The sequence below is a fragment of the Pleurodeles waltl genome, chromosome 11 (genome assembly GCF_031143425.1).
Source record: "Pleurodeles waltl isolate 20211129_DDA chromosome 11, aPleWal1.hap1.20221129, whole genome shotgun sequence".
NCBI lineage: Eukaryota > Metazoa > Chordata > Amphibia > Caudata > Salamandridae > Pleurodeles > Pleurodeles waltl.
This window is the reverse complement of record NC_090450.1, coordinates 168240399-168268075: the sequence shown is the minus strand read 5'-3', so window position 1 is coordinate 168268075 and position 27677 is coordinate 168240399. Positions and strand designations below refer to the sequence as shown.

The 27677-nt window shown below is 40.7% G+C and overlaps 1 protein-coding gene across 2 annotated transcripts in view; it reads right to left on the bottom strand.

The window, feature by feature from the left end:
* IGSF10 (immunoglobulin superfamily member 10) overlaps positions 1-27677 on the bottom strand; it is a 142316-nt gene that overhangs the window by 16206 nt on the left and 98433 nt on the right. For both annotated transcript variants that reach the window (XM_069213345.1, XM_069213347.1), the window contains exons 3-5: positions 25253-25382; positions 17261-17651; positions 8549-13399 (exon numbers count right to left, since the gene is read on the bottom strand). In XM_069213345.1, the coding sequence (XP_069069446.1) occupies positions 8549-13399; positions 17261-17651; positions 25253-25382 (5372 nt within the window). The remainder of the gene's footprint in view (positions 1-8548; positions 13400-17260; positions 17652-25252; positions 25383-27677) is intronic.

Genomic DNA, 27677 nt, shown 5'->3' with positions numbered 1-27677 from the left:
CACTGCGTACGCGCACAACAATAACTTAACATGCTTGCTTACACCTTTAGAGAAAAGCTTTATAGAGCATACTGACGAAAAGAAAAAAGCATTGAAAGAGATGTTAGAAAAGAGACTAGAGAAAATAACTTATAAGAATGATTATGCTTATACTGCTATTAAAAAACGTGGGAAGTTAGCTTTAGATGCATTACATGTAGGGAAGCTTTGTATATATAGGCCAAAACCACGCACAGACACGTTATTTGTGGGAACGAGTGAATGTAGGCATGTGTTTTTGTTTCAGAGTAAATGGACTTTTATGCTGAATAGTCAGGACCCTGCGATTCCTGGAATCTATTATATTTGTGTACTTAATACTTGTTACCGACTTCCTAGAGGATGGTATGGGACATGCTATTTGGGGATAGTTTTCCCTAAAATTTATCAGATAGATGATCTAAAGACATTTCCGAATGTAACTGAATTACATCATAAGCGACAGAGGAGGGAAACCTCTTATGCAATTGTGGGAGACATTTTTGGTGCAGTAATTCCTTCTGTAGGAGCTATTTTGAATGCAATCAAGAAACAAAAGTTGTCTACTATTGTGGATAACATGCTGACACATTTTACAGGGGCAGTACTCCGGTAAGATACTGAGTTAGCTGTGGATAGAGCTATGACGCTTCAAAATAGACTTGCTTTAGACATACTTTTAGCGAAAGACGGCGGAGTCTGAAGGATGATTAATGCTAGACATTGCTGCTCATACATTCCTAATAATGATAAGGAGATAAGAGACTTACTAAATAAGTTAACTAATTCAAGTAAGGATTTGAAAGAGCTGAAGGAACCAGGGGTTTGGGAAAAGGTTGAAAAGGATTTGCTTCAGTAGGTAACTGGTTTAGTCAAATTTGGAATGGGGTATTATTGAAAATTGACCAGGGAATATTCATTGTAATTGCTTGTATATTAGGATTATGGGGCACATGTAAATTATGGCAAAGGATAAAATTAAAAAGGTCTACATATAATCAGAGGAGGGAAGAACCACCCAGGGGAAGAATATATAGGGAAAATTTTAGAAGAAGGCAGAATACATCAGAGACAGAATTGTAAAATGATGGTAAAGAAAGGTATGATGACATATTTAGTCATCAGAGGAGGGTCTTTTGAACCAGATGTGCTAATTAGAAAATTATTAATGATGTTTATGTGTTTTAAATAATGAAAAGCTGTAGAGAAATTAATCTTAGAGAAAATAATGTGCACGTTTGAAAATGTGCCCTCGGGGCACGACAGCCATATATAAGAGATTGTACTAATACAACTGAATCTGTGTGAAATGATGAAAGAAATAAAAAAATAATGTAGTAATATTTTCATATTGAAATGTATAACCGATGTTTTACATTAACTTTTAGTGCTAACTTAGCTGAAATCATGGCCTAGTCTTCCTAGGCCTCGCACACAGAGTAATAACCACATTGCAAAAAGTTGGATGTATGACATGGCCCTGAACCGCCCGATGTTAAAGTTGCTTAGCTAGAATTTTCTACAATGTACCGGTGGACAAGAGATGATGAAGACAATTTGATACAATTATGTGTAGAGTAGGCTAAATGTACTTTGCTAGGACTCGAATAGTAGAGGCACCGACTGAAGAGGAACATGCAACAATTTTGAAACCTGAAGAGCAGGATGATGAGGACATCGTATGGCGAACCAATCCACATCTTGTGAAAGGACTAATATTGAAATTTGTAGATTTTGTAAACAAATATTATAGGTTAAAGTCATATCTGCTGACTGACTGGAGACGCTGTTCGAGATTCTGTTGTTGGGCTCAAACTCTGTGAGCCTGATGTGTAGCTGATCAATTTGATGACCTGAAGACAAAGGCAGACTTTGTTGCTGAATCATTCTGTGGATAGGTAGCTATGAAAATGTGACTGACTAACGTGTGCCTTTTTTTCTAGGTATCAACTGCGCTGTTTTATAGATTTTCACTTAGAAAGATGTTTTTCCAAATGTATGTTTTTCTCTAAATTGTTTTGCATGAAGCACCACATGCTAATGCTAATCTTGGTTAGGTAGGCTTCCTAGGGGTGACGTTGACAGTGACAAATGACTGACAAGCTATTTGCTGAACTCTGCTATTGATGCTGGAATCTTTATTGGCTTTAATTCAAGCATATGTTTTTCTTCAAGTTCTGATTGACTATGTCATTCGCGTTTCAATTAATAAACTAATAACTGAGTTGATTGAATAAAGATTGATCTAACAGATGATTTAGTATTGTAAACAATAGGGAAATAAAACTTGATTAACTCTTTTACCGAGTTGTGGTTATTCATGAGTAGATGGTTTTGAGTTTTTTTTCCATAGAATGTTTCTTGATTATTGATGTTAATTATTGATTCAGTAGACACTGCATGACTAGGATACTCCATGCGATCCAAAATGTTCATCAACCTATAGCGTCCCCTTGTAAGTTTACTTACTAAGGACCAGGCACGCTAGCACTACTCTATTGTAATTGTGAAGGAGTACCCTGCCCACCAAACTCTCAGTCTTCCTGCCTCATTTAGAAATCGGCAGACTGTAAGCATTCTGTCGAAGTTGCCCTCATTGTCTCCATCAACAAGATACTTCCTCTGACTGCACAATGGAGTAGTGGCTACTGGAGAAAGGACTTTACACCATCCATCCTATGTAGGGGGAAAACTGCAAAGTCTTTTTTTTCCAATGCACCACCTCCAGGAAAAACCTGGCAGTAGGGAATAGTGAATAAACAATAACAACCTCCATACCCTGGGAGAAAACTTCCAGGGTGTGGGAGTCAATAGTTTTTATTTTCAAACAATGAACTACTACTTTGGGAGTTTGTTTTTGAAAAACAAAAAATGTAAAACATTTCACAGATGGCTTTCACGACTAATGGTATCACCCGTCAAACTTTTTCTTCATTGACAGGAAATAGCATGATATGTGTTCCTGTCAATGTAGAGAGTTTGCTACAGGGCTGGAGGAAAGTTCTTAATTGGACATGTGGAGGTACCTTGGGATTACAGAGATATTGTGCTCTTCCATCTCGATGTAGTAAACTTTACCCAAAAAACTCAAAATCAAGCCCTAAGTTACAAGATGAACCAAAACATCAAAATGTGTATTATATGCAAGCTGATGTCTACAAAAAATCATAATGGGTAAGAAGTGAGCAAACCACAGAATAAAGATAATAGTAAATACTTACTGACAGACCGTGGCATCTACATGTGAATAATCTAACACTGCATTCTTGTTTTAACATTTAAATGGTATGGTGCAGACCTTGTGAATAAGCAAATATCTTCAGTCTGCAAAGCACTTACTCTACTTCTAGGCACTGCTTAATTAAAAAAAAAATAAGTGCCGAGACCAAACTTTGCTCCGAAGCCCATAGCTGACACTATCAAAGATCAGTGTGCCAAATACCAAGGCTGCTTTCTTAATCACAGTGATTTTTACCGGTAGCATTTATTCATTTACAAATAATTAGTCTCTTTGGCTAAACCCATTCAATGCTAAAAAATATAATATCCAGACCATAATGCATCATACATCACTTGTATTTACACACATAAATTGTTCTTGATCACTATATACGTTTATATAAAGTGCAGTGTGTCTCACAGAGAAAGGAAACCACAACCAAAATTGTGACAAGACCAACTAGAAGGTAAATCCCAGAAAGGGTGTGTGTGTTTTTTTTCCAAAACAAACAACTGTTAGGCCAATGTCAAACATCAGTTTGTTTGTTTTTATTTGTTGACAACGTTTCGACCCTCAACTCGGTATACGGGTCTCATCAGGTCAGAAGAGTGTTATAGGACATTTTGGCGAAGTAGTATAGAAATGGTCCAAACCAGATTGAATACATTATAGTAACCCTGTGGTGTATATAATACTGTTGGGGTTAGCGCCACCCTCTGTGTTTCTGAATACTGAATTCAGGAGAGTAATGCCTGAAAGAAGGGAAATTTCTTCAATATATTTTGGTACGTTAACACCATGGTGAGGTTATCCATCAATGTTAATGACGATAAGTACCAAGGCTGCGCCATCTAATTCCACATCATCCCTTTTTAATCCACCATAGATATCTGTTATTCTGTTAATCTCGCACTTGCAGATTATTTTTCATTCCTGCCTTCTCTCTTTGTCATTTTTTTACCATCTTTCTCTTCCTCCACTCTTCCCCTTTTTGTGTTTCCTCTCTCTTGCTCCTAGTCAAAGTCTGTTGAGGAATAATAACTGCCAGTCCCAAATAATGAGTGCTTGTGCGCTCCACCTGCAACCACCAACTTAAATTAAGCAGATTGTGAGCTTTGATAGTTGAACTGATGTGCGCTTAAAAATATATAGGCTCATATTGAAGGAACGTAAAAGGATAAAATAGTTGTGCAGGTTCTGAAGACCTTTGTTCCTCATTTATAAATAGGGCCCAGATTTATGAGGGCATAGCGCCTTTCCAATGCCACATTAGCTACATTTTTTTTACGTTAACGTGTTGTTGGAAGGCCAAAAACACGGTGCCATATTTACAAAAGTGCGCAATGCTTACATTGCGCCACTTTATAACTCCTTGTGCCACATTATGCCAGTGCCAGGCATATTGTATGCAATGGGTGCGTTGTGGTGCTAGGGGGGCCAAAGAAATGGCACAAAGAAACCGAAGAGATTTCTTTGAGTTATTTTTTTTGGCATTTTTAACGTCTGCTGAGAGCAGGTGTTAAAAAAAGGCTCCCATTGTTTTCAATGGGCCTCTGGGTACTTTACAAGAATAGCGTCAACATTTTGATGTTAATCCTGCAAAGCACCGTCCTAGCATAAATAATGATGACGCTAGTCCCCCTGAATACTGCCATGGTGCTCCATGTTTTAAATATGGAGCACGTATGGTGGCATTAGGGGTGCGCTAAGGGCCACAAAAAAAGTGGTGCTGCACTAAGTGCAGTGACACTTTTCAGAGACGCACCCCTAGGTATTTTACCCAAGGCAGCACAAGTAAGGGCTACTTATTTAGTGCGTGTTTCTAATGCACTTCAAATATCAGAAAAACAAAACAAAAACTTGATGCACTTTGTAATATTGCATGGTTGACCCAAGTCTTTACAAGCGTTTTGTTATGCATGGCTAAAAATGGACTAAAGCCTGTTGAATATTAAAATATGTGAGATCGCTGCTTTTGAAGTAACATTATAGGGAGAGGTAAAGCATAGCTGCAAAACTGATTGTTGTCAACGAAAGCATAAAGTGTTCATATATTTTGCAGTTTTATATAGCACAAACTTAAACGAGGAAATGCACATTTATGTTTTTAGGCAGGCTTGGAAGGTAAGTTATTAGCCCAGAAAATCTGGATCTTGAGCAGTGGCTGAGATTCGCTCCTGGATCTCCAGTTTCAAAGTCAGCAGTTCTAGCCCATAAGCCACATAAATACACAACTAAAGTAATTGTATTAATGAAACCTCTATACAGCAGCACTTAAGGTTAAAACCTTAAGCTCTCAGTAAATGAGATCATTAAATAACCAAACAAAACTACCTGCAGCACAACATGCTCTGTCAGTGTGACTACATAAACTCCCTGATGAAAGGGTGCGGAACATGGTAAATATACAGGGGCGGCCCCTCCTTGTGAGCAGAGGAGTGTCACCCTGCCATAAAAATGTCCCCCATAACGGAAAAATAAAATGGTAAGAAACTTTGGTTATTACAATTTAATTTTTCAGTGCCCCGCCCTGAACTGAGTGTCAGGCCGGGGTGGGGCAATTGCTGGCGAGTGGCAGCAGGGAGCTGTGCACCTGTTTAAAGTGTGCCTGTCCATTTGGCCAGCCGTCTCGCTATGGCCAGCCAGATGTGCTCTTTAAACATCTCTAACCCAGCAGGCCGCTGGTACGGAGTAAGCACAAGCCTTCAGCGCTCTTGTGAGTACTGGGAGAGCCTGCTCCTACCATTCCTGAGGCTGTTTTCATGCTGGTTACCAGCATGAACGCAGTGTCAGGATTGGTTAGTGTGTGTTTCCTGGTCCCGTGCATTGGAGCTTCCAGGGGCAGGAGGATGACACAAGGAACACGCCTGAAGGTGTGTCTTTAAATTTTTTTTATTATTACTATTGTGTCTCCCCGACCTCCTGCAGTAAACATAAGCCAGCTGCCACTGTAAATATGTTAGTGACATGAAGACGAATGTTGACAAACTTTAGAAATGTGTGTGTGTCCTAAATTTGTGAGACCTGTAAATGTCAGAAATCTTGAACAGGGTAGCAAAGAGGAAAGTCCATGTAACTCTGGCAGAACCATGGCATAAGGCTACCGTGATCGGAGCGGTTCTCTGCAGAAATACATTGAACAATATGTAGTCAACAATAATATAAACCTATTTGACTTGTTGTATTCTTTGGCACCAAAAGGCTATGCTTGATGACTTCATATTACACACATCCTAACTCGTCCAATCACCCATATGCCTGTAAATCTTCCATGTTTTAAGGGTTGTCTTAAAAAATCATGGAATTCTCACAGCAATTTTAATGCTCAATATCCCATACAAATGTGATTTGAATAGGCCCACATTTTTCTTGCTCTGCAATAATTATTGCAAAACACCCCCACTACACAATATTGTTCTGTGGTCCGTCTCCAGGTGGTAGGACAAACAGTCATAAAACTACTGTGAAAGGCCGACTGATGCCTAAAATATCTCCAGACTCACATGGAGGTCATTTAGGGGTTAGCAGTGATCTGGGAACCCCGCCTTGCCCCTTGCGACCTCTGGCACTGCTCTGCGGCCCCATGGCCTCAGAGGTGGCAAAATCATTGCCAGGAACACAGGTGCAGTTTCTTGGGGCTCTACTTGCTTCAATCAGTTTTTTGAATTACACTAATACTGAATAATATATCATTCACTATTAGTGTAATAAAAAATGGAGTACAGTTAGCTGGAACATGGCACTCCTTGGTAGCTGAGGTAAGTCAAAAACATTTTTGATTGCATGTTGTGCACACGCATGCCGGTGAGTGTGTGCTTATGTGAGAGACAGTGTGTTTGTGTGAAAGTGTGTTTGTGTAAGCTTGTGTGTGTGACTGAAGGTAAAGATGAAAAAGCGTATACTGTCACTACCCCTGGCATTTTTGGTAAATTGACGTCCATGCAGACTCATTGTCTTTAACAGTGCTTGAAAATGTGTTATCGTGCTCCAGAAAAACAAGGTCAAAGTGTTTTAGCCAGTGCCTTATGGCGTTCCGACGACACAATAAGGTCAAGTAGCGAAAGATTCGCTGACACCTATGTATCAGTGTCAGGAGCGCACAACGTCATGATGTGAAAAAAAACTAGGCACCCTGAACACGGATTGAATTGCGTGTCTCTGAATCGCTTCATAAAGTCGCAGTGGTGAGCTCTGCAGGCACAATGGTCCGCCACCAATCAGAACTCAAGACGAGAATCTTTAATGGGGCCAGGCAGTAGGCATCACACCACAGGAGAAGGTGCTAGACATAATGGACTTGTAAGCACCAGAGGTGTAGACAACACTATCACAACAGAAAAACTCATCTTATGCTAGTAACTGTATCACGAACTGTATTCTATGCTTTACAGCGTTCAAACGCCTTTCTCTGTCACTCTCACTAGGTAATCCTTGTGGTTAACATCTGCTCTATTAATAGGCCTTGTTACACTGTGCTATGTTATAATATGTCATGGTATTTCACCCACACTTGTCAGCTTTAGAATAACTTTCACCATAGGATTGTACACGCAAGAGGGGATGCGGCTTTGGAGAGGAGGTGGAAGTAAGTAGAATGGGGATTTGGCCACTCTGCACTGCCCAATCCCATCGACTTTCCATCACAGCAGTAACAAAATCATCTTTAGCCATCTACCGTGTCTGGGGAAGGTTTAATTGGATCACAAGTATGCAGAGTGTTCAAGCCTGATCCAGAAGTCTATTCTGTGCAAGGATTTCCAGCAATGGTATAGTTACTCTTCACCAGGTTGCTTTGCGAGGATAGAGGAAACCTTATGTCACACAGCAGCATGGTGTAAGATGGCAGGCTTGCTTACTTTATCTGATCTGATTTCATCGGATCTCATCTCATAACAACCTTGTGGCACAGTATGGTTCCAACTGTCATCTTCGTAAGTAAATAGCTCAGCACGTCCAACACACAGATATATGTCACATAACCTATTGCAGTCAAACCTAGAATCTGATGCTCATGTTCAGCAGAGAGTTGCCTTGGTGCTCAATTTTACAATACACACCTAGATCACAAGCCTGCTGCAAAACTGTTTTAACAAGTACTTCATATGTAAACACCTTAGAATAAAGATCTGATATAACGTGGAACAGAGGGAAATTGATAGGGAATAGTTTAAATCTTGATGAGCTTAAGATGGAGTGTTTTGTTGGCAAAACATTAATATTAACTTTGCATGGAATGAAAGCTTATTAGTTATCTGAGAACATAAAATCTACATTTGTAAAACGTTTCACGTAGTGTAGGTAGTAGCTTACCTGAAGAAACTTTGGTCCAATGAATTGTTGGCACAGGATTGCCGGTGGCTTCACATGGGATAAAAGCATCAGAGTTAGCTAAGACTGTGAAACTAGCTAACTTTCCACCTTTAATCTTGGGTTTTGTTGGTCTCTCACTGGCTGAAGTTTCTAAAGTAAACTGGTCCATTGTGGTGGTTTCCTGATTTGCTGTCTTCAGTGGCTGAAACAAAGGAGAAAATTTGTCCTTGGTAATCACTGGAGTTTCTCTAGTAAGACTCAAAGGTGGTTTCAAAATAGTTAGAGTGTTTACAGTCAATGTTTTGCTTTTTTCTGTCAGTTCTGGAACTGTTTTGCTCCAATACCTCTTTTGAGAAGGGAGCAAGGTTCTTTGCCTGATTGCCATCTGGGGTGTCACAGTAATTGTAGGTGATGAAGGTGTAGGGTGCTGAACTTTAGGATGTAGCACCTGGGTAGTTACTATTGGGGAGTTGGTACTTGCAACTATTTCATGTTTATCAGTAGGCACTGATTTCGTTGCATACAGGTATTTAAAAGTTTCATTTAGGATGTTTTGGTTGAAATTTTTATTTGTAGCCATTCCAACATTCCTACTTTGATATTTTTCTGTAGCTCTGGGCACATACGTCTGCAGTAATGTGGGTAGGAATGGATTTCCACTCATAATTGTTGTGGAATACGATGATGTTTCCTGAGTGATTATGGGGGCCTTTTTTGCTGTACGAATAATTCCTTGTGAGGTGTTTGGTAAAGTCAGCTTGATTGTATCAGTACTAAGAGGTGGTTGTCCAGTCGGATGATTTGTTGGTGGGTTTATTATGTTTTTCATTGTGGGCCTTCTTTTAGGTTTTACCGATGCAGTATAAGGCTGTGACTTATCAGTACTTGTAAGTGACGTTCCCGTTGGATTTTCAGAAACTTGTGGACTAGTCAAGGACATTGTTGACGTCATCACATTATAAGCTTTGGTGGTCATTTGTGAGGGTTTGGTCACTTTTGTTTCATCAGAAGGCTTCCATTTTAAAGCTGTAATGGTCTCCTGTGTTGTATTTTTTTTACGCGGTCTCTTTCTCTTCACCCATTTCCTTCTTGCGCCATTGACTGCTCTGGTATACACAGAAGTTGCTGCACTACTTGACATAATGCCACTGGTTGTTAGTGCTGTAGAGGCAGTGGTCAGACTGTGGCTATTTACATTAATTGCTTTAGTTATGGGAGTGGTGATGTGTGAGGGAAAAGTTGTTGGTGATCTTCTGAGAGTAGTTAAAGAACAAATTGGAGTAGGTGTTAGAGTAATCTCATTTTCTAGTGTCATAGGTATGGCTGGTGACACAGATAGACCAGTATCATTGAAACTGATTTCTGCTGCAGTTGATAAGTAGGAGGCGTGAACTTCAGAAACTGGTAGTGTATTTGTTTCAAACACTGATGTTGCTGCAAGTGTTGTAAATGCAGATTTAGTTGTCTGTATCTTTGGCTTTCGAAGCTTTTTTAGTATTTCCTTCTGAATTTGTCCATTTCCAAAAAATCGATGCCAAGGAATTTTCCCTCTCAAAGTTTTTGAGGAATTTCTAGATTTTGCAGTGGGTGGCTTTGAGTTTACATTTTTGTATTCATTATATACCTGGCTGGGTGTTGTGGTAAACATAGCTATCATAGCATGCTTCCCAGTTGCAGTTGTGGGATACTCTATAGAACTAAAAGAGGTTCTTTTGCCAGAAGATGTTGACAGCAGTACTGTGGGCCGGAATTCTAGCGCTATATCAGGCTTTGGATGTGCCATTTCTGCATAGGTGTGCAGTGATTTTAATCCTGTGACATCTGGTTCAGTGGTCCTTTTTTCTTGGAAAAGAGTAACAGGAGTTGATACTGTTGTAAATTGAGGCATCTTCACTTTCGGAGTTGTTATGATTTTAGTACATGGAGTAGGCAAAGGTTCAGGGCCAGTTAATGAGGTGGCGCTAGAGGAATGTTGATATTTTGTTACCAGATCTGTAGCTGATTTTACTGATGTGCTTTCCCTAGTAACTGGAGTAGGCAAAGGGACTGGTTCAATTAGTGAAGAGGTGATAGAAGAATACTTATATTTTGTTGCCAGCTCTGTAGCTGATGTCACAGTTGTACTTTCTTTAGTAACTTCTTTTCGGTCTGATCTTAAAAAGGTATATCGATCTTTGATGTTTGGGATTCGATCAGGTCTAATAATGCGTCTTTTCCCAGATAGTTTTCGACGTCCGTAACGCTGTCTTGCATTTGCTGTATTAGGATTGACATCTCTTATTATCTGAATTTGCTGATGAGCAATAATGGTTGAACCTGGTGGTAACCTGGGTGTTATTATTTTTTGAGTACTCTGAAAATAAATGTGACCCATTTCATTCTCAGGTTCTGTGACAGTCATTAAAGCTATTTCAAAACTGGACTTGGGTGATGATGTGTTCAGATATTGACTTGTCACTAGTTGGTTCTGGGATGTTGGTAGGCTGGTGGATGTATCTTCAACTGAGCTTTCAGATGTTAACATAATATGATCTTTTATGTCAACAGAAGGGAAATTTTTCTGGGTGCTTAGATCTTTATCCCTAACTTTAGGCACAATGCTGGTGGAAGGTGGCATGGTGTGCATGTTTGTGGGAGTAATATTCATTAGGTCATTGACTGTTGAAGAAGCAATGTTCACCTTATTTGTTGTAACTTGGGAAGGACTATTTCTGGTATGATTTACATTATTCTTGTAGTCATCTATATTATGAAAAGCATTGGATATTGCAGGTGGTCTGGTGATAATTGACAAAGATGTTGCCTTTGATATTCTAGACATAGTTGTCAATTCTTGCCTAGGTATATATCCTTCTGGAGCTGCTTTTGTTTGTTGTGATGTTGAGCTTTGTTGTGTTTGTGGTACCATAGTTGAATACTCTTCTTTTATAATTACAGTCTGCTCTTCGGATTTTTCTAGCTCTATGACCATTGGTTTTACAACTGGAGACATTTCCTCTACTAAAATGCTGGGAGTTGTTTTAGCTTTACTAGTCTGTATTGTTTGAGTTTCCTTCCCTTGGTGTACTGCTAACTGACTTGTAGTTGTTTCTAGTGGTAATTTAGTAGTCAATATTAAAAAGCCCTCTTCTGTTGGTGAGAGATCACCTCCAGAAATGTCTTCTCCATCACCAGATACTTTTCCATTTGTGCTCACATATGTCTTCTCTGTGCTAGTTGAGGTAATTTCTTTTGTGACTGAAGGAGCAGGTTTCTTCTTGGTCTTTTCTAAAAGAGCTGCCCACTGCTGTGGGTCAATACGCCGATTACCATGATAAAAATGCCTTCTTTGGCCTCGAGTTCTCTTGTTTAGTTTCTCTCCTTTTTTCCTATGTTGAATCTTACTTTCAGCTTTTCCACTGTGTCTGCTGGCTGGCTGCTTTTTGGAGACCACCCTGGATGCCTGACTTAAGATAGGATATGCAGTTGTTAGTGGCATGTAATCTTCTGTAACATCTGTAAATTCTTCAGTTCCAGATGCTTCTTGTTCCCATTCTTCTGTGAGAGATGTTCTTTTATTTTTCACATTGTTTTCACCCTCTACAGTCAATATCTTCACAACCAACACATCAAAACCGTACGGATTGGCCACTATACATCTAAAATAACCTCTGTCTCGCTGTGTAAGTTCCTGTATTTTTAATGTGCCATTTGAAAAAATATTTTTGTGCTTTGAAGACTGATGTACCACAGAATTGTCGGGGAATACCCAACTGACTGAAGCTTCTGGAATCCCACTGGAGTGACATGGAAGGTGGAGAGTTTCACCAACTAACGGGGATATTTCAGGACCATTGACAGTGTCATGCTCTACATCTGAATCAACCACAATGATTCGAAAGGTTAGCACATCTGCATCATGATAGTTTGTGCCAATGCAATGATAAACACCAGTATCAAAGCTGTCCACTGTTCTTAAAATGAATTTCCCACTTTTGGTTATTATTATTCGTCCCTCTTCACTGGCATATGGTGCTCTTACTTTGCTTCCATCTGGTAGTATCCATTCAGTGACAGGGGCTGGTTCTCCAATAACTTGGCAATCCAGCTCCACAGTGCTACCAGTCACAACAGTGTACTCTGTTTGTGTGGTGTTATCCTTCAAAATCATGGCCCACTTGTATTCAACTGGCTTTTCTTCATACTGTTCTAACATTATATGAACATCTGCAATATATCTAATGTGAAGTGTGTTCAGTGTAGTTGCAGTCCTGTCCAGTTGTAACGTTAATTGATCTTGCATCACCCAACTCGGATTTGCTCTGAGTTCAGCTTCAATATTAGTGAAAACATCCTCATCAGTACTAAATTGCTTGTAACTGTAACTAACATAGGGCATCTTGGTAAGTAAAAGCTCTCGTCTAAGCTTCATAGGGGAATCACTATACATGGCCAGTATTCCCCACAATTTTTGAATATGATCATAATCAATGCTGCACACCAAAAATGTGGATAAAGATGTCCTTAGAAGAGTGTGACCATTGTTTCTTTCCAGCGTAATTGGTGACATTTTCGAAGGTCTTTGAATACTGCAAGCCAGGTTTGCCTCATTTCCTGTTTGGTCAGTCATATTTATAACGAGAGATCCTATGGGTGCTATGAAATCTTTTGGGGATATAGAAGAGAAATCACTCTCGCCACTTTCAGTGACATTTTTGATCTTGAGAGCTGGATCAATGGATGGTTTTACACAAGTCAAGTCTGTAACTAAGATGTCCGACAAGTCTTTTCCTTTGTATTGACTTGGAATGGAACAAACAGGACATTGCTGACCATTGGTGTAACTCCTGTCCCTCTTGCATTTTATCATGTCTAGAAAACAATAAACATTGTTAGTTCGATAGTATAGCTGAAAATGTCCTAAAACAAAGTAGAAACATAAAATAATGTTTAAGCTGTCTCATTTTAATCCTTTTTCATGTAACGTATCTCAAAAGAACCCATATGGCAACTATTGTTAAGTAGCTGAAGCTCTATACATCTGCTTTACCTTGCAGATTACGCAAGGACTAGTTACTTTGAATGAGGTCGTCACTCTTGTTATTTTACATGTTATGAAGATACATAAACATATTTTCATCAGAGGAGTATTACATAGGGTTGTCTAATACAAGCCCATGAGGACCTGATGCTCGCCTGATGTTTAGAGTATCCACTTAAGATTAATTTACATAAAGCCAATCTAAATAGGAAACACTTAAACATTCAATAGTTATACTTAACATTAGAAGTTGAAGTACATCTTCCAGAACTGCATGGGAGACCACTGTTCTCTACAGCACATTACTGCTTTCAGTGATTGAAATGGCATTGTTACACTTATGGACAGCTGTGCATAGGTCCCTTACAACTAAGGCCCTATAGTGTCATTGAATACCTGTGCCAGTGTTTGCCATTTCTCATCTGCATTTTCCTCATGTCATTTATTTTTTTGGTATGAGTAAATGCTGTCTTTCTTTTTAATCTAGGTAAAGAAAAGCTTGCATGGTTTGCTCAGTTTTCATTGTTCTCGAGGTCCATAAATCTACAACATACTACAGCTAGCAATGCATAGAATTCCTAAGGACATCCAACTAGGGTGAGATAAGCCACATTGGTTGTTTGTTTAGGGCACATGATCACTTGTCACGACGAGGCGGCACACAGAAAACATATACCAGAACATATCAGACAGACCACAACACACACATGTGCACACACACATATATACACACTCAAGCATATTCATACTACAAATGCATAGAACAGACTAGTTAGAGCTAGGTTTCAAAAATCTACCACGTCTCAAACATGCCACATTCTCTGATTTGCTTTCTGAATTCTATTTGGAAAAAACACCGGAGGTGAATCAAGACTTAATACTATATAGCAGAAAGACAAGATCTGTAGGCATGATCCAGCGTTATTTTGTAAACCATTTTTGTGCAACCTATGAAGATTCGCTTATGTCTGTTAGATTTAGTGCACAAAGGATACATGGTGGTTAATTACTTTCAATATGAAACAATTGTAAATGCACTATTGGTGGCCTAGAATGGAATGGGGAGGGTCAAAGTGTTTTGTGTTGGGTTGCGAGGGCAATGGCAGACATTTGCAGGGTAGGATGTGTCAGTTGGAAACAGCACAAATGAGAGAGAAGTACTGAAACAAACTTTCAGTTAATTTTAGGTTCCTTTCCCTATTTAACAAAGGGAACACAAGTTTTAATTGTTTGAGTTTACTGTTACACTAAGCCCCCTAATAAAAAGTTTATTTAACACGTTTATGTTGTATTCCTGCACCCTCAATTAACAATACAATGGGCATCATTATTTTGAGGTGAGGGAATACTTAAGTATTATGATTTCATTGCTTACTATTGAGTAATCAAATCGAGACTCAGTACCTCTGCACTTTTTCCGACACATCTTTCACAAACACTTTGTCTTTTTTTCACCCACACATTTCTCCACTTTTTTTTTTAAATGTCGGGTGGGTATCAGGAGCGTGATGGTTCTGATAAAATTGTAATCCTTATTCAGTAGGTAACTCCTGTTACCTGGTAGTTACGAATTTAGGTTCCCCTATAATGAAAGCATATGTAGGTAGGAATACCGTTTTCAAATTAACCCTGGCATAGATTGTGAAGTACAATTCTTTACTGCTTCCTTCAAACATGAAGGGACTTACACAACTGTTAGTATCGGCCAATGTTGTGCACTTTATTGTTAAAATAATGAGGGGTTGTTAGCTCAGGATTCTAAACTATTGCGCTTCTGAACACAAAACACATCTCTCTCATCCCCAGAAAAATAGCATGGCCAAACATTTCAAAGAGGAGTGAGTGAGTATGCGCTTCACTTGTCCCTCTGGAAGAACTGATGTTCTAGCCAGCGTTAACATTAATTGTATTCGTGCCCACCTAAGAGATATGTAGCTGTACAATTGACAGCTAATTGGCATACTACAATTTTGTTTGAGTATCTGGGACAAGCATGATCCTCAGGGACGTCTATGACTCCTATTTCAGTCCGAAAATTCCAGTTTTCAGCAGAAATAAGACTACCTCTAGTGCAGTTTCACTGCATTGTTTTTTACTGGGAATGGTATGGTAAAATCTGGTTGTGGTTTCATATTCCAAAATAGCTAGGCAATGCTGGAAAACATCGGGAAACAGGTGCAATATTTCTGCATGGAACAGTAATTTTGGGTGCAGATTTACCAGTCTACCATTAAAGCAATACGTCTGAACAGCCCCTAAGTGCTTTAATATAAAGCTGTTGAGTTCAGCAGTGTATGCACTATGGACATGTACAGATGATGTATATAATTTGTCTCTATAGGTTGCATATAAAATCCCCTTAGCCACACTGTAAGGTGACCTTATGTGTTCCTCCTTATGAACATAACACTGGGGTAGGCTTTTGAGGTGGGACGTCTGCAACTAAAATGTGCTGTGGATCACCCTTCAGGTGAGTGCAGAATCAACGTGTTATTTAAAATTAGAATCTTCTATTTAGACGTTTTAATGTAGAAGAACAAAAACAGGATTTGTGTGCAATGAAGCTTGGCCCGAAGTAAAGCATCACACTTCCAGAGATTTGTATACCTAATTATTTGTCACACTGTGGATTCTCAGAAATAGAGATTGTCCCCAGTATGTTGGGAAAACAAACAGGCAAAAGATGGAACAGTTTACTGATTACCTGTCTAGGGATATCCATCAAGCTTGGTTTGTTAAGCTACAAAGACAGTATTTATCTGTTGAGGAATTAGCATATATAGATTTAAACAGCGGAACTCAACATGCCTAGGAAAGATACATTAATCTGGTTTTGACATCCATATGCGACTATGAATTACCACATATCAATGTATCACTTTATAACAAACACCAGCTAACAGAATTGCGTGAATAATAGAAAAAATGCCACTATATGCAAATCTATGGAGTCAAGATCCAATATAAAAATACTGTTATGGCCCAATGGCATTCCACAAATCCGATGTTACTGGTGCATCACCATCAATCTTGATGTGCCAGGTACACTTGGAGGACCTGCCCAATGAGAAGTCCCATCTGTCATGCAAATTTGCAGCTGACAAAGGGCAGTGATTATAGGTGCACAGGAATGTGACAGTGGTCAACATGGGGCAGTGGAAAGTAGGAGTTTCCTTGGTGTCCCACAAAGCAGCAGAAAGATAAAGCGAAGTAATGAAGTGGAGTGTGGCCCAATCAAGTAGCACTTAGCAGTGCTTAGTCATGTAAAGAGTGTTTCGAAATTAGGAGCCACCTTTTGACCAGTGTTTAGCAAACCCAAAAAGATGGACACTTTGACAGTAGCTATAATTGGAGAAGTACGTAGTATTCCGACAGGCATCCTTTCATGGGTGCAAAAGGCCAACAGCTTTCTGATTGGCTAAGGAAGCTGCACCAAAGCAAGACTGAGGAATAAGTTGAATACCCTGGTAAGCAGGACAAAATCTGTCCATCCAGACACTTAATGAAATAGTACAGTTTAATACGGTGATCAACCAGCTCCTGGATTGCACAGGTAGCAAAGCAAAGCATAGTCAGGGGCAAATAAGCAAATGTAGGTACTAATCAAATCATTACACCGTGTTTGAATAATTTAATATATTCAACATAATATATTAGTCATTCTATTCTTGTTGTAGCACTTATTTACTTACCTCTTGACTTTTCTGCCCATTCTGCAAACCACTGCATTTGACAGTCACAAGACCAGGGGTTCCCATTCAGATATACAGTCTCCAGTTCAGCCATGTAAGAAAACATATCCTTAGGGAGTGCAGAAAGGAGGTTGTCTGACAGGTAAATGTGCTTAATAGAGGATGTTTTGAATATCTGCATATAGCGTAAGGTGACAAAGGTGTCCGCATGTATCTGTGTCAGCAAGTTCCCCTCCAGGTGTACCAGCTTTAGTGAGCTGAGCCCATACAAAGCTTCCGGGTTCAGAAACTCAATCTTGTTGTGGTCCATGTGCAGTCTGATCAAGCTCTTGAGGCCATGGAACGTGTTTTTGTGGAGACTTCGGACTTTGTTGTAACTCATTTTTAAGACCTGTTAAAGACAAAAAACATGAAGGTAGAAAGCTTCAGGAAAATCTTGTTAGGAAACAAATGTCACACACTTGCCTGCTTCTTTGCCAGTCTTTACCATGGTATCACTCCAAATTAATTGAATTAATTGTATTGTTACCATTTTACCCAGATAAAAAACTGGAATTACCTAACATTTAAGAATTTGGCACACAAGAAGTTGAGATTAAAACGTGTATTTTTTGCCTACTGACAAAGGTCTCTTTCAGGTGAGCCCAGGGCAACATATTGCAATTAATAAGCTAGAGGCCTGATTTATACTTTTTGTCGCAAAACTGCGCAAACACAGTTTTGTGGCAAAAAGTATAGTGCAGGCTTGTGCCATTCCACAGCACCAGCTGGGTGCCATCTTAAAAAAAAGACGCTAGGATGGGGGTGGTGGCAGGGAAGGAGTGGGTTGTGTGTCATAAAATGACGCTAGTCTGGTTAGAGGCAAAAAAAATGCCTCTAACCAGACTAGCTCAATTTCCTGGCATACAACCACCAAAAACATGACTCTTGTCCTAGGAAAGACAGGAGTCATGCCCACCACCCCAATGACCAGCACAAGGGACAAGTGTCCCCTGGGCATGGCTATTGCATCCTGTGCCATGCAGGGGGCCTCAAGTTAGGCCCCCTGATGGCACTTAAAAACAAAAGTTACAAAATACTTACCAGTACTTACCCCACATACCTGGGATGGGGTCCCCCATCCTCTGGTGTCCCTCTGGTGTGGGTGGGGGTTGTTCCTGGGGCTTGGGGAGGGCACCTGTGGACACATTCCATGGTGTTTAACCATGAAAATGGGTCCACAGGTCCCCTAACGCCTGGTCTGGCCCAGGCATTAAATAATGGTGCAAAGCAAGCTTTGCACCATTATTCAGCCCCTCCTCCAACCCATGCATTATTTTAGCACTGGGGAATAAATATGGGGCTATGGGGATAGACCATTTTTTAGATGGGAATGCCTACCTTGCAGCTCATTGATGCAAGGTAGGTTCAAGCATTACCAAAAATGGTGCAAACTCCAATATTTTGACACTAGATGTGATTAGCATCAAAATGTGCATAAAAACTATGCAAATCTGTGCAAACAGAGTATAAATATGCCCCTAGGTCTGCTGCTGTGATGCACAATGCCTTTGCTCATCACTTTCATACATCCGTTTATAAGGGTATGCTTGAGGGCTACACAACCTTTAAATGGGAGGAGGCTGAGGTCCCACATGAGAGGCTGCCCATCCCTACTGTCTGGTACTCGTGTGATTCTAAAGGACCCTTAATCAGCAGTGGTTTCTTTGCACATATTCAGACTGTCAGTATGGGCTGAACTACCTATACCCCCACCAGGGAACCTATGTCATGAACTTGAGAGGAAACAGGGAGTCTCCCCCTGTGGCACAGACTTTGACATCGCACACCTTAGCCCAAAGGGGTGCACATAGAGATCCCACTGGGCCCTACATGCCCCTGTCATTGCACACAGTAGGGGACGCTGAGTGTAGTCTATGTAGTACAAAAAACTTCAAGCATTTGTGGAAGCTGTTGGTGCTGACAGTTTTAACCTGCATTGCCAGAAAATATCACATAATAGAAAAGAAGAAGCTGTTTTCGTTTTAACTAGGATCTATCATGAGAAGCTGAGCGTCAGCTGGTAAACAGTTCAGAAAAGTTAGTAGTGTGAGCAAGTGTTGGACATTTTTCCTTATGCAGGGTCATCCCCAATCTCTTTGCCTCCTGCCTCCTATTTTTTCTGACCTGTCACTGTTGGCTCTAGGACTCTAATCAGTGCTAAAGTGCAGGTGCTCTCCCATCTAAAGTAGGTATGATTGGCTTATACCTAGTTGTCATATTTAATTTACCTGTAAGTCCCTTGTACAGTGGTATCTCTATACCCCGAGCCTGTAAATTAAATGCTACTAGTGGGCCTGCAGCGCTGCTCGCGACACCCACTGAAGTAGACTTTCAAACCTGTCTTAGGCCTGCTAGCACAGGGTCTGTGTGCGCAGTTTTCTGCCACAGGGACCTAGCATCTAAATTTACTTGCCAGGTCCAGAACTCCCCTTTTACTACATGTAAGTCACCCTTAAGGTACGCCCTAGTTAGCCCCATGGGCAGGGTGCCATGTGTGTAAAAGGCAGGACATGTGCCAGGTTGCGTGGCCTGTCCTGGTAGTGACAAACATTCTAACTTGGTGTCTCACTGCTGTGAGTGCTGCCTTCTCATAGGATTGCTTTAGAAATGCCCTGCTTTATATGTAAGGGGTATTGTCAGATTTATGAGGGGTAGCGTAGGCATGTTTGGTATTATTGTAATGGTGATAATAAATGCTGCTTACTGGTGTAGGTGTGTTTTTTATTACTCTTACAGAAATGCCACTTCTAGAAAGTGCACACTTCTCTGTGGTTATGACTCTGGTGTTTTTGCAGCTTGACTCCAATCCACATCTGGGCAGAGTGACAGTTGGGGCTTTGGATGTGTCACAGAGGTGCACCTGCATACTGAATAGTCTTCCTGGGCTGAGAGAAGGGAGAGGTGGGGCACACCTACATTTGTAAAGGCTGTGCCCTGGACTCACACAATCGGGTCGTTTATCCCCAACTGATGTTTTGGAGCCTGTGCTAGAGGAGAGAGGGGGCACTCCCAGAACCAGTTGTAACTGGTTGGAACCTCCTCTCCCCCACCACTGTAAAACACTGTAAGTACTGAGTATAATTACAGGGGAATTTTCCCCACAATTTGGAGACTCTTGGAATCATCTTGGAACTGGACACAAAAGGCTGGAAGGACCCACCAGGAACCACCATGGACTGCTGCTGTGCTGACCTGTGACCTGCTTGGTCACTGAAAGGACTTGCCACCTGCTTGCACCCTCTGTGTGCTGGTCTGTTGATCGGCCCCTCCACCTGTGGGCCTAGTCCTCAGACTCTTGTACCCCAGTGGCAGGGTGCTGTGGCCCCTGAGCCCTGTAACGATCCAAAAGCACGAGGAGTGCTTCAATACTTCTTCAAGCCTAAGCGCTTTGGAAAGCGCTTTATATTTTCGAGGCCTAGCGCTTGAGGAAGAAAAGCGCTGCCCCTTTTGCTCTCCTAGCACTGGAAAAGCGCTGTATTGCAGGAGGAAAAAGATCACTGCCGCGACCTGGGTTGTAAGGGGCGAAGCACCAGAGTTGCGCTGATTTCTGTGACCCAGGGCACAAAGGAAACTGCAAAATTGGTTTTGGAGCAAGCGTGCTCCTAACAGCGCCCCCGGGGCACCAGAAGGCCCTTATGTGGGCCCGGATGAGATGGGCAGGGGAGAAGGAAGCCTCTCCCTGCCCCACAGAGCCCAGAGGAAGTCTCTGTTGGACTGTGGGTGGAGCAGAAGCCTCGCCCGAGGCTCCCCTGTGCCGCCAGTCCCATGTTTGGCCCCTTGTGGGCCAGTGCCTGAACCTCAGACCCCGGGAGGGAACCACAGCAATTGCGTGTCCCAGGAGTGACCCGTTCTTGAAACGGAGGGGGTGCATGTTGACCCCCTCCTCCTTTAAGCTTCTCCCTGACTTTGGCACCCCCTTGTGAAGGCTGGTGGAGGCCCGGGGGGCCCCCAGTGATCGCAGGCCCCCAGAGGGGCCCATCCTGAAAAAAGAGGGGATGCTTGGCGCACCCCTTCTTTGCAAAAAGAAATCGCCGACCTTGGCCCCCCTTTGAGAGGGCCAATGGAGGCCCGAGGGGGCTCTCAGCGAAGGGCCCATCAATAGTACAGAGAGGGTGCGTGCCACCCCTCTTTGCCTCAGAGCTCACAGGAGACCCCCATTTTGCAAGGAGGAGAGCCGGGGCCCCATTTTTCATTGTGCAGACACTAGAGGTGTCTACATCTAACCAAGTGCTATCCAATGACAATATATATACAACATCCGTTCTTTTTAAGGACTTTTTTGATTTATATGTTGCCTACCTGTTGGATGTTGTTTCTTATGTGTATGCAAATGTTCTTTTTATGGGCATAACATACTAATATGTTTTTCTGACTTGCTATACATTTTATAATGTTCCTAATATGGGCATTTATGATATTCTTATGACAAGTCCTTTAGTGTAATAACCTGTTTCCTTACTACTGCTTATGTTGCAGAATACTGAGTAACCTGTGTGTTATATGTGACTACAGCTAGTGTTGCAGAGTAACTAATGTGTAACGTTCTGCCAACTGCAATGGTAGTAGGATACTACTGATATGTGATGTTTGGTCTGATAAATTGTGTTGTGTATCATACAGTATATTTTCATATAACTTGGTGATGTTTCCTTTGTGGTGGGGATAGTGCATCACATGTGTTGTGTGTGTTGTGCAAACGATTTACCCATTGCCTACGGGTTAGGCCTGACTGCTTGTGCCAAGCTCCCAAGGGGGTGAGCAGGGGTTATCTTGGACGTGTAACTCCCTTGCCCTGACTAGAGTAGGTGGGTTCTGCCTGGCTTAGGTGCATACCCTCGCAACCAGAAACCCCATTTCAAACAGCAAGGTTTCAAGAAACTGCCAACCGGAAAGCTTCATTATAGAGTGAAATCACGATTTTGTCACTGAGTGAAGCACGTTCTATTAGTGTATCTACATAACTATTATATCCTTTTACACTCTCCACCTTTTGGTATTTTTCCAGTATACCACTAGCAAGTGCCCTTAATATAGTATCAGAAATTGAGAAGTAATTCCTTTATAAAATATATATTTCAGCAAATTGCCAGGGAGAACCAACAGACTGGCATCCTTAGACCATTGCCTATTTCCTTATCCTAAATTGAAAAGATTTTTTATCACAAAGATGGAATATATTAAACATAACTAGTCCTGAGGCAGTACTTGCATCCATGCAAGAAACCCCCATTACATGGAGTGTCAGATGATAATATACCTTGGTGTTGTTGTGTGATGACATGCATTATCCCATCTCTGGTGTTAGGCCTGCATCCTCTGATCAGCAGTTAAAGGCAACGTCTCACTCAGGCATAGAGGTGAACAGAGTTGGGACATGCCAAGCTGAAAAGGATGTTTCTTGAATGCAAAAGAGTGGTACCCCATGCTTGCAGTACTTGCACAGTAGCCATCTTTTGTCTAGACACATAAACTGCAGCTTTGCCGACTGGATGCTAAGTCTGTGCAAGAAGACTTCCAAGGCACAGTCAGCTCGATTTAGATATGTGTAAGTGCACTGTTTTGACTGTTATAAAGTTCCCTAAGAGATTATCACACCTATTTGTGCACTCTCCACCCATGCCACATTACATGATTAAAGGGTGGTAGTGTCAGGTTCAGAAAGATCCAGTATATCAAGTTAGGAGCAAGCCTGAATATCTATCTTCTGCACACGTTTAGGAATCCTGAGAATAGTTTTTTTTATCATAGCATTGGAATAAACTATTATTAAGTGCACAGCATTATACACTTTATCAAACTCACAGGTGGACATATAGCACTGAGTCTGGAGAGAAACCTGAAAGAATTACACCTGAATAACTTGCACAAGCAATTGATGGGCATTACAGTGATTAACTGTTAGAACAGCAGGAGGAAATGAGAGGCATCTATTCTGATAAACACATCCTTACCATGGTACAAATTAAAGACCTGGACCAGTGGGAAGGGAAGAAGAGCATTGTGGAAATCCATATAAAGAGCAGGAAATTGGTGGGAGGCTTCAAGATTTCGATGGCAGGTGAAAGGTTGGTACTTATAAAAGACTTTAGAAACAACTGAGACATACACATATTAATGCTTATTACAGCCACCAATCATTATACTGACAGGTAAATATCAAATATGATTGATAAGAGCACTGATGGATACAGTGGAATGTTCATGCTCTTCTGCGGATATGAAGTCAATAGACATCCTAAAATAAAATATCACATTCCAAAATCAGGTCGGAGGGAATGGGAGAGTGTTAGATGAAGGAGGCATACCCCAAGACAGTGTTTGCACATTAGTCTATATGATCACAAAGAGAATGCAAACTTGGTTCATACTTCTACTTTTCTTCTGTGAGACCGCTCATGATTAAAATTGTGGTTTCTTCAAAAGGCAGCTATCTTTTTGGGCTCTTCCCAGTCGTGAGTGGTTAGAAGCTCATGTAAGTGATTTACAAAAGCTCTTATAGTTACTGTTTTACACAGGAAGAAACCTTAAGTCACAATGTCGAGACTACTTGCATGGACACAGCTAGGATACATGAAGCATTTTTGTATCAAAATACTTTGCAGATAACCCAATTTGTCACCTCCCTTACAAATTCACTGATGGAACCTGAGTGGATGTGACGTTAACAAAGTTCTCATGGAGAATCAGTACATTCATTCAATTTGTCTGTGTGTGCAACACAAGACTACAAGACCAACCAATTCTACTGACCAACGCTAAATATCGAGGAGCTAATTGCACACTTTGGGTAGTTTAGATCTTTACATTTGGAGCAATGGTTATGGTGCAATCACTAGATTAAAACTGGAAATATGGGAGAATACTATTCATGGTGCAGGTACTGGAAAGGAAAGATATTCATGCTTTTGCAGAAATTGTTAGCAATGTGTTTCCAATTGAAGCAATGCAAGCTCTTTTTCAACTAATTTTGCAAAGAACTGCAAATGGTTTCCCCCATTTGGATACACCCTTAAGTAAGACCAGGCATTAACACTGAAAAAAGACTCATATCTGACCAACGATATGATTGATGCCTGTATCCTTGATGACAGAAAATCGGATAAGATACAGTCTCTTTTTGTCTGGAAGAAATAAGATTGAAATTAAAGAACAACAGTTGGATACAACATACATTTATGAATGATAAAAACCAAGGGTTCGAGGAGTCGAACTGAGGGTATTAATGCAAATAGGTTAAGAGTAACCTGGGTTACCATTATTCCAACTGCCACTGAACTCCTGACTGAATGTGCAAAATAGGACTGACAGTTAACACACATTGCCCCGCTGAAAGCACACAGACGAGGTGCACGTACATTGGAAGCGAAAAATCTCAAAGATTTTAGGGGACAGGGCCTATGATCAACTTTTACACCTGTTTCCATTAAAGCAGATATTTATATATATAAATATATATATATCTGGTAGAAGTAAGAAAATGCCAAATTAATATTTTTTAACTATGCACCAGGTCCACAATGTAGCATTAAATCACCTGGAAAAAATAGTTTGTGAAAAATATGAGCAACATTTCTGCAGAGAGAGCAACTGGTGACTTAACACTACTCAGCAGTAGTCCACTATCTTTTGCTCAAGTTTCCATCCCGTTTAAAGTCCTTTCTTTCGCACCTATTCCCTGCTCCGACCACTGACTGCCATGAGAAGCCTCTTACCTGGGAGAAAATGGAAGAGTTGCACGCTGAGCAAGGATGTTCGACTTACGAAATATATTGGGACAACAAATTGTTACCAGGTGCAGGCAAGGCTCGTTTAACTTTAACCTTAGGGAAGCTAAGCATTACCACAAAACCTCACCCTTCTTCTCAAAAGGCTGAGTCTTTGGGCATCTTCCAATGGCACTAGCACATTTTCAAACTTTAGCTGCTCATGCTAAAAACATAAAAGCCTTACCTGTAATGAATGGAGATCTCTAAATGCCTTTTCATGGATTCGTTGTATTTCATTACTGTGTAACATCAAAAGTTCCAGCTTGTTTAGCCCAGAAAAATTGTTTTCCGTAATTTCAATCAGGCTGTTATATCTGCAGAAGAAGGAAAATATACAAAATCCAATTATTTAAAACACCATTTGTCCAAATATGCATTTATTAATTTCATAACTGAACTTCAGAGACATCATTGATGCAGCATAAATGTTATTATTGCCCCTGATGTCACAGTGATCATCTATACGTGACAACTTATGCCTTATCTTAATCAAAGTTCTTATAGGTTAGTTGTAAAGTTGTGCACTGAATACCATATTAATGTGCATTCACTGTAGGTCACTAGACAAACGTCTTGTGGGTCAGCCTTTAAACTTTATGTGTAACCAATTAATTTGTTTATATGTTATAATTCATAGTGTTAATTACTAGTGTGTACTGAAATGATGAAATAATGCAATAGAGAAATGTTTTAAATATTGAATTTTTGTTCAAAATCTACTGTAACATGAACACTGACAAAGCTCATTAATGTTGAATGCATAATTTTGAATGTTAAATGTGCCTTATTTGTATAAATTAATGTGCCGTTTTAATACACTTTGCTTAGCCTAAGTGCGGTCTGCAAGGCCTAGTTTACTGACTGTGCAGAATATGTTTAGTCATTCTTGCTAGCGTGAACTTTTCTTTCAGACTTCATTCTCATAAGAATGGTCACTTTGTAATAGGTGTTCTATTGTTTTACACATATCAAATCTGAGAAACTAACCTTGATCACAGTAAATTCAGGAATTGTAGAATGGGCTATGTATACAAATGTTTCAACCCACACGGATGTTTTCTATATGTTGATAATGGGAACTTTCTTCTATGTTGCAGTTCTGTGTCGCATGACTGGCTTCCATCGGATAATTACACCTTCTGCGCCATGTGGAGTGATGGATCAACAAATTGTTTTGCACTATTAACTCTTCACCTTTTGGTGAACCCCCTCGGACACTGAAAGATACAGTCCTACCTAACCTTGCCCCCTTGAAATGCTTTTCTGAGACTTAGAGATGTATCCCTTGATCTAGATAAGAAGACCCTTGATCGAGCTTCTGACATGTGGCTGTCTTCCCTTTTTCTTTTCCCTTCTCTTTGCCAACTTTATTTTGTAATTAGTTACTCTAGATTTTTTTTTCAATTCTTTTTGTCCCTTTTCTGCTTTTGCCTTTTTGTCCATGTGTGTAACTCAGCACATGTCATCATGGACTTGTTAATTCATAGGGTTTCCCCTTGCCCAGGTTACTCAATTTTATAATTGAAACTGCTAAATGATTAATAGCGTTTGTTTCTTTCTTTCCAAATGTTCTTACTGCTTTTATGTGTAGCCTTGATAGAGTACTTAGGGCTTGATTACAAGGCTGGCTGGACATGAAAAGGCTGGCGGAGAACAAGTGCAGAGGGCCACGGGGGGCCCATGCACTATCCATGCCCGTAGCATGGGCAGCACAGAGATCCCCCTGCCCAGCACCCTTAAAATGCACACTGTATGCTCTGCAGACAGTGCATTTCGAGGGTGTTGGGGCCCCTTGTGTGCAGTAGCATGTCCGCCGGCTCTGTTATGAGCCAGTGGCAATGCTGCTGCACCTTTCCCACTGGACTGACTGGCGGAAGCCTAGTGGTAAAGTCGTAATGGGGCCGGCGGGGAGGTCGTCAGCACAGCAGCGACAACCCTGTCAGGAGTTTAGCAGACAGGTGTTTCTGTCTACCAAACCCCTAATCAGCCCCTTAGTCTTTTTGATGTTACTTTGTTTGAACTTCTTTAGGAGGTTTGGACAACCTATTATGATTCTGTATCTTACAGTCTTGTTTTGAGAATTATCTATATTATTCTGAGTCTTAATCTGTAATAAAAACCATTGGACTTTATTCCAGGCTAGAGTTTTCCTCGGGTGGCCACACTGGTCATACTTTCATTCTACAATGATTTGCTGTGTAATTGATTCCTAAGTCTCCACACCCGTATGCTGGGTAAAAATATCAATTGGTCCCATTTAAAGCACAATCTTGAGAAGGAATATGTCCCAGTATCATGTGTGCCCTTCAATTAAAGTGTCCTTGGAAATTGCCATCACTCTACTCTGGAATTAAGGGCAGTCATTAGGTATTTTGTGAGTTCACAGCTGAGATTATGCCACAAATACTGTACAATCTCCAGCATGCTGTACACACAAGTTTTACTCACCTGCACAAGAAGTGGAACTCTGCTTAAATATCACAAGTTATTACATAAAAAATGGGATCTGTGGATATTTTTAGGTTGAGACAAAATTAACCAATTTGGGATTTCAGCAAATTAGAGAGGTTTTCATGAGTTTTACCTGTGTGCAAGGGGTGGGCAATATT